This window comes from Otolemur garnettii, unplaced genomic scaffold, assembly GCF_000181295.1.
Source record: "Otolemur garnettii isolate 467f Iridium unplaced genomic scaffold, OtoGar3 scaffold00118, whole genome shotgun sequence".
NCBI classification, from domain to species: domain Eukaryota; kingdom Metazoa; phylum Chordata; class Mammalia; order Primates; family Galagidae; genus Otolemur; species Otolemur garnettii.
Genome location: NW_003852513.1, coordinates 1,367,925 through 1,376,330, shown reverse-complemented (window position 1 = coordinate 1,376,330; position 8,406 = coordinate 1,367,925). Strand labels below are relative to the sequence as shown.

General features: G+C 31.8%; 1 protein-coding gene across 1 annotated transcript in view; it reads left to right on the top strand.

Annotated features, from left to right (window-relative positions):
- RNGTT (RNA guanylyltransferase and 5'-phosphatase) overlaps positions 1-8,406 on the top strand; it is a 354,972-nt gene that overhangs the window by 196,992 nt on the left and 149,574 nt on the right. The window contains exon 13 of the mRNA XM_003797513.3: positions 3,460-3,560. Within this exon, the coding sequence (XP_003797561.1) occupies positions 3,460-3,560 (101 nt within the window). The remainder of the gene's footprint in view (positions 1-3,459; positions 3,561-8,406) is intronic.

The following is an 8,406-nucleotide window of genomic DNA, read 5'->3' as shown; positions in this document are numbered from 1 at the left end:
ATTTTGAAGATCATTTCCTTACCACCCTTGAAGATCATTTCCTTGAGTACATACTCTGTTGGCACCTATGAGATCATTTCCCTGAGCACACAGCCCCTGTGTGTCTTTGCTTAGTAATCTTCCCACCCATTATGTATCTTCTCAATAAAAGGACTCTGCGAGAAGTGCTCAGTGCTATCCTGCACCTACGGCTAGCCTCACCTCCTGCAGCATGTACTGTCAATCTGTGTCTTATGTGATCATTTATGTGGTCGCGACAAGAATACACAATAGGAAAAGGATAGTATCTTCAACAAACAGTGTTGGGAAAACTGGATATCCACATACAAAAGAAGGACATTAGACCTTTGATACCACACAGAAAATTCAACTTAAAATAGATTAAAGATCTAAGTAATAGTAAAACTTGAAACTGTAAAATTCCTAGAAAAAACATAGGGGAGTGACTCCTTGACAGTGGCTTTAGTAATGACTTTGGGAATATCACAGCTCACATATCAAAAGCAAAAATCTCTTTTTCTTCCTTGCTCTGGCCCCTGATAATCTATGATTCAGTTTTTGTGGCTGTGATTTTTGCATCTCACCTATTTCACTTAAATTCTTCTGAGGTTTATCCATTTTGTAGCATGTATCAGAACTTCATTCCTTTTAAAATAACATTCCGTATTGAATTTGTTAGTTCACTCCTCTGTTGAAGTAACCTTAGATTGTTTTCACCTTTTGACTTCTGTAATGCATGCTTCCACGAACACTGACATATTAGTGTCTGTTTGAGTAGCTGTTTTAACTTTTTGGACTGTATACCTAGGAATGGAACTCCTAGGTCATTTGGTAATTCCATGTTTAGCTTTTTGAGGAGCCATTGACCTTTTATCCGTAGTGGCTGCCTCATTTTACATTTCTGCCAGTAGGGCATACAGGTTCTGGTTTCTTCACATCCTCACCAACACTTGTTATTTCTTTTTCTTCTTATTTTAAAAATTATATTACTGGCTACCCTAGTAGCTGTGAAGGGGTATCTTATTTAGGTTTTGAATATTCTTTTTTTTATTTCAGGTTAATATGAAGGTACAAACAACTAGGTTAAAATGTTTGCATTTGTGGGCGGCACCTGTGACTCAAGGAGTAGGGTGCTGGCCCCATATACCAGGGGTGGCGGGTTCAAGCCCAGCCCCAGCCAAAAACTGCAAAAATAAAAAAAAAAAGTTTGCATTTGTGAGGTAGAGTCCCTCTTGTAATTGTGTCCTGCACCCAAGAGGTGTGCCATATCCCCTTACATTGTGCCCATTAAGTGGGAGCACACCAATCACCCTGCCTCCTCCCTAACTCTCCGCTTTTGTTCCCCTCCTTTGACTATTTTTAAACTGAGTTGTTTGTCTTTTTTGTTGCTGAATTTTAGAAATTCTTTAGAATATATTATATATATTTATATATAATGTACATAGATATTACTAGATACTGTGTATATAATTCAAACATTTTTTTCCATTCTGCAGGTTGTCTTTTCAGTTTCTTGTGACTCACAAAGGTTTTTCATTTTTGTGAAGTCCAAGTTATCTAGTTTTTCTTACATTGCTCATGCTTTTGTTATCAAGTCTAAAAGTCCATTGCTAAATCTAAGATCATCCAAGTGTTATGTTTTCTTCTAAAACTACTATGGTTTTTGCTATTATATTTAGGTTGTTTATCTATTTCTTGTTTTTTTTTTTTAATATGGTGTGAGGTAGGAATCCAACTTAATTGTGTTGTATATAGAAATCCAGCTGTCTTCAGCACCGTTTCTTAAAAAGAGAAGAGTATTTCTTAGAAAGAGTATTGTTTCTCCATTGAATGAACTTGGCATCCTTGTAAAAACAAAACAGTTCCTATAGACATATGTGTTTATTTCTATACTCTTAATTCTAGTCTATTGCTCTGTATATCTATCTTTATGCCAGTACTACATTGTCTTGATTAAGTTTGTAGTAAGTTTAGAAAGTGAAAAAATGTGAATCTTCTAACTTGACTACTTTTGAACTTTTTTCAAGTTTGTTTTGGCTCTTCAGGATTCCTTTAAATTTCATACAAATTTGAGGATTGGCTTTTCCATTTTTGTGAAAATGATTGTTGGTATTTTGATAGTGATTTTATTGAATCTGTAGATTATTCTCTACAGTATTGACATCTTATCAATTCTTAGTCTTTCTATTCATGAACATATGATATCTTTGCATTTTTAAATTTTCTTTAACGTCTGTTATCAATGTTTATAGTTTTCACTTCATCTCCTTGATAAAATTAATTCCTTATGTTGTTCTTTTGATACTATTTTAAATTTCTTTAATTTTCTAATTTAGTTTTTAGATTTTTATTGCTGGTGTATAGAAATAAAACTGTTTTGTGTGATATATTAACCAAAAATATTGAATTATTAGGAATAAACTTAACAAAAGAAGTGAGATTCATTTGTAGAGACCTAGTAAATGGTCATATTTCCAATATTTATGAATCAGAAGATTTGATCTTGTTAGGCTATCATTTCTCTCATCAATTGATTGAACACAATTCTCATTAAAATCTTTGAAGGCTTATTTTTCATAGAAATTGACACGCTGAATTTAAAACTTATGTGAAAATGTAAATGCTACATTAACTGAAAGTGATTTTGAAAAAGAATAAAGTTTGAGAATTTATACAACCTATTTTCAAAGCTTGGAAAGTCATAATGTTGAGGCAGTGTACCATTCGCAGGAAGAAAGGCACAGGTGTCAATGAGCAGTGAGATTGGAGACATATCTGTACCTATAACAATTGAATTTTTATGAAGCTGCCAAGGCAGTTTCAATGAGGAAATGATAATCTTTTTAAACAAATGGTACTAGATTGATTTGATATCCATCTGTCAGTGAACTGAATCCTTCGCTTTGCACTGTAGAAATAGATCTTAAATTGATTGTATACCTAAAAATAAGAGCCTAAACTATAAAATTTCTCTAAGAAAACATATTAGAAAATTATGAAGATTTTAGGTTAGGAAAAGATTCCTTAAATAAGTCATAAACAGCACAATTATGTATTTTCAAAATGGATAATTTTGACTTCATTAAAATAAGAAACTTTACTCCTCTAAAGAAATTGTTAAACACATGAAAACCGAGAATATTTGTCTAGAATATATAAACAACTCCTTCAAGTCAGTGATGAGTCAAATAGCTCCATAAAAAGAGGAGTGGAATATTTGAATACTTTACCAAAGTATTCTGGAAGTACCTTGTAGAGGAGCCCCTCACCACTAAACCAGACAGGCCTACGTGGGGAAAAGGCGAAAGGTCGTCAGTGAATGCCATCCGAAGATAAAAATTATGTCCAGAAAACAAGTAGTTTTGCTTAATTATATAAAAGTATTATGTTTAATAAATTGGATATTTATTTTTTATATTTTTATTAACTATGATCAATCATCATTTCAATTCACTTTAGAAATATAAACCTGGTCGATGTGATGATATTCTGAAATGGAAGCCTCCCAGTCTGAATTCAGTTGATTTTCGTCTAAAAATAACAAGAATGGGAGGAGAAGGGTAAGTATGCACTTTTGTTTCCCACAATTTTTATATGAAATAATAATGTTTGTATAAGGCTTCATTATTTCTGGCATTTTATATATATTTTTCAATACTGAAAAAATACTTTATTTTATAATATACTTTCTATATATTCACATATCTATCTCATTTTCACAGATTACTTTTGACAGCTAACATTTTGTAGAATCCTTAAACTATACCAATTTTATTCTTAAAATCTCTTTTTTAAAAGAAGAATGTAGTTATTAATAATATCAAAGTGAACTTTGTTAAGTTATAAAAGCAAAAATAGATTTTACTTAAAAGTAATTCTGTCAAATGAATTCTAAATGTATACTATGATCATTCGTAATATAATTAAATGTATCAAAATATATCTTTTTTACTTTGGAAAAAAACTTCATATTTGCATTTGCATAGCAACAATTTATCCATAATTTTGTTAAATTAAACAAAGGTTTTGTTAAACCTTTGCTAAGGTTTTAATCATTGACTTTTACTAAGGTTGTTAGTATTGTTCATTAAGTGCTTATTTTTCATTTATTGATTAATCTTTTATGACTTTATTCATTACTTTTGATAAAAGATGCTTTAATATTTTTGTTATTTTTCTAAAGCCTCTTTTTTCTTTCCTTCTTCCACAAATTTTTAAGTCCTCTTATCCAAAGAGATGTGTAAACAAAACAATGATTAATCGAGGAGGTCATAAAGGGAAAGTAAACAAGATAATGTTAGCAAAGAAATTAAAATTTATTATACCAATGCATGCCAGGCAGTTCTCTTTGCTTAATAAAAGTAAAACACAGATATGCTTCTTTGTAGCTAATGGAATGAAAGATTTATTATTAGTAGGAGTCCAGATCCCCTAATAGTCTCTTAAAGATTGTGCATTCTCAAGGAATGGAAACTGTATTGAATCCTAAGTAGAAAGGGAATTTAATAAGGCATATGGTTATTGGCTTTCAAGAATGGGATATTTATTTTTTAATGACTCAGGATATTCAAAAAAGAAAAAAAAAGGGTATTTAAAATTTTACACCTTTAAATGTTTGTGACTTAATTTTCCATTGAACTTAATGGCAAAAAATTGTTAGAACAATTCTGTAGGGCTCCCAAATAGATATTAAGTTCTACATTGCTCTAATTTTAATGCAAATGTAGATATATTTTAGGCTATTTATAGAAAAAGGTGGAATACATGTACAAACACACAGATGATTTTGGGGGTAGTTTTCAAAAATATTATTTCTTTTATCTGAGTGTTGGATAAATATTGATAAATAGTAGATTGAAGATTATTTGTCCTGCCTAAGTGCCTGGAGTATAGATATTCTCAGTTGCTGGTTAACTGTGGAACTATCCATCAATAATCATGCATACTGGCTACAGGCTCAGTATGTTCTCCTGGAAGTATCTTATAGAATACCACCTTACTACTTCTTACTACTAAAACAGTGCAGCCGAGGAATTAATTTTGGGGGGGGGGGCTCACTTTTCTTTTTAAGACACAGATAAATATAGTTCTTTGGAAATTAAGACTTCAAGGATAGAGTTCCATGGTGTTGGAATCTTGGGCTTAAGCGATTCTCTTGCCTCAGCCTCCCAAGTAGCTGGGACTACAAGTGCCTGTCAGAACACCCAGCTATTTTTTTTTTGGTTGTAGTTGTCATTGTTGTTTGGCAGGCCCGGGCTGGCTTCAAACCTGCTAGCTCCTATGTATGTGGCTGGCGCCCTAGCCTCTAAGCTACAGGCGCCAAGCTGGATGATGTTAAATTTATTTAAAATTGCTTTATTACTAAATTTTCTGTTTTGTCTAATGTTATATTTATACTGTTTGCTTAGAATAAGCCTTTACATGTTTTTCTCGATTGTTTCATTGAATTTTGAAACTCATTTAGTTTTTGCCTTTTAGAGATCAGAGTTCTTAGCAACACATAAAAAGTTGTATGAGGCTAAAATATAGCATGTCCATTCTTTAGGAGCAAAGAAGATTTTTTTCTTGCAGTTGCCTATTGTAGTTAAAGACAGTAGAACCTCTATAAGTTGGCCACCCAAGGGATTATAGCAAACTGGTCAACATTTGGAGTTGGTCACCATGAGGAACTTGGCTGAGATGTACTATACTGAGATGTACAGGTGGTACATGTCTGGTCCGTGAAAATTAGGTCAACTTAAGGAGGTGGTCAATGTAGAATGGTTACCTACTTTTGGAGGTTCTACCTTGTAGCATAATGTAATTCAGTTTAATAGTTTATTATCCCCATTTTGCCTTTATTCTTAGCATGTTTTAAATATATTTTGTTCTTTTAAAATTTTTACCTATTTCGTCTTACAAAAAATAGAATTACTTTTTATCGCAGTGTATCTTTAAGACACATCAAAATGTTACTATTTAAGGCTATTTTGAGTTAGGAATATGCAAATTACATCAGTATCGGCACATAATTTATATAACATTAGTATCAGTTTTCAAAAATAAGATATTTAATATTAAACATAATGTAGTAACTATCTGTATTATTCAGTTAACCAGAGAAATATACTTAATCTAAAGAAAGCTATGCATTACCACAGTTTCCACTAAGTGAGTTTGTATCTAATGCTCAATAGCAACTCAGCATATTAGAGAACACTGTAGGGAATATGCCTGTAATAGTTTGAAAGAGTGGCCATGTCTACAACTTGTGAAAATAGACTAGTAGGGGCCTAAGCTATTAAAATGCCCTGAGATAGCCTTTATCTTTTTTATTGCGCTTTCAAATATTTCTACAAAGCTTAAAATGGAATAGAATATCTTGAAAGGTATAATATAAATGTCAGTCTTTGAAAATGTCTGCAGTAATTTATTATTTATTAAATGAAGTTTTAAGTGTAGCAAGCATTGTTTGAGTCTCACTCAGTTGCTATAATACAGTAGTAACAGTATAGATTCCTGTTAGATAGAAAATTTAATACAAATAGAAAAATGTATTCTTTGTGTTGAATGCCCTGCTAATGGCAATTAAAACCTGAACTTTGCTCTTTTCATCCCTTATTATATATCAAAGTTTGAAGTATAGCAACTTAACATTGATTTATCATGGCCTATATAACTTTTTCATATGTAAGTAGTTTATATTACATTGAGTTTTACAGACATAACAACGTAGATTTTTTATCTGAGAGCTATTCATTGTTTTTTAAATATTGTGGCTTTATATTAACTAACCTGCAATGGAAAACCATGGTCAATTCAAAAACTAGAATTACAAATGTAGTCTATCTTCTGGAAATTACAGACTCTGGACTTGGTGGCAGTAATTTATCCTGAGTGGTATAAACTTATTATTTGTATACTGTGGTATTTTAGAGCATGGATTCTAGACCATCTGGTTGAAATCTATTACTTACTTTGTGGTGTTGAGCACATTATTTACATCAATAAAATAGGAATTTGCCTCAAAACACTTTTGCAAGGATTAAATGAGCTAATATTGTATATTTAGGATAGCATCTGGCACGTGGTACACATTTAAATGTTAGCTATTATTTTGTTGTTCTACTCAAAATTAATTTAAAAGACCACCTTTTCTTCTCGCCCCTCCTTCATTTCTGCCTGATGTGTGCTGTCTAGTCTGAGTCCATCTCTCTGTGTCAGTTGTTTCCTGTTTGATTCTGATTCCTGTTCACTTTTCCTTTGTGTAACTAATCAAACTATTAAATAAACAATTGAAGAGCAAGAATCTAACAAAAACCACCTCACTTAGGATTTTTTGTAATAATTCTCTTAGTACATGTTGTGATTAAGAACATGAGTTCTGACCAAGGACTGCTCAGATTCAAATTCCAGTTCTAGTATTTACTTGCTGTATTACTAATCTAAGTGTCCTCATCTGTAAATTTCCACAGTGATGGCTTACCTTATAGATTTGTTGTTTAGATTTATTTATGCTTGATAGGTAATTGCAGGGGTGAACAAAATAAATATGGGTCTGTTCTTACAGACTTTCCAATGTAGGTGGCTAAAATGTAAAAATAATATTGCTTTATGAGGTTTTATGAGAATAAATGATACATGTAAATTCATCACAGAACTCAATAAATGTTTACTTTTTAGTAACTATATTGATGGTTTTGGTTATTAATTTAACCTCAGCAGAATGTGTGGTTGTCATGGAGTACAACCATACCCTGTATTATCAAGTGGAAATAAAAGTACTCTAAATGAAGAAGCCACACTTTTCTGTGAAAATATAAAATTCTTTTTCTTTCTAACAAAAATATACATTCTAAAACAATAGAGAAATTTATTTTTTCATCTATTTTGTTTCAGAAATATCTGCATTATTACTAAGTAATGCCCCATGGATTGGAGTGTCAGCAAATAGGCCCTCTGAAAAGCTATAATGCAAATTGTAGAAATGCAAATTGACGTGTAACTCTTAATAATAGTGAAATATTGGAAGTAGTCATTTTTTTTTTTACTGTAAAAGTCTTTGTGGAAAATGTTGTCGCACACATATGTCTTCTTTGCGTGTTTGAAGAAAAGTTGCTAATAGCATTATTATAAGGTGACCAGATTTTAACATTGGTAAAGTGGGACACCAGTGACCGGGGGTGGGGGTGGGGAGTTCTTAATTAAAAATTTGGTATATATGGAGCAACAAAAATTTTCATAGAACGCAAAAATAGTATTGTAATGTATATTTTTAAAATTTCAACATAAGTATAATTTACAAATATAATACATTAAAAAAAGTTATGTATAGGGTGGTGCCTGTGGCTCAAAGGAGTAGGGCTCCAGTCCCATATGCTGAAGGTGGCGGGTTCAAACCCAGCCTTGGCCAAAAAAAAAAAAAAA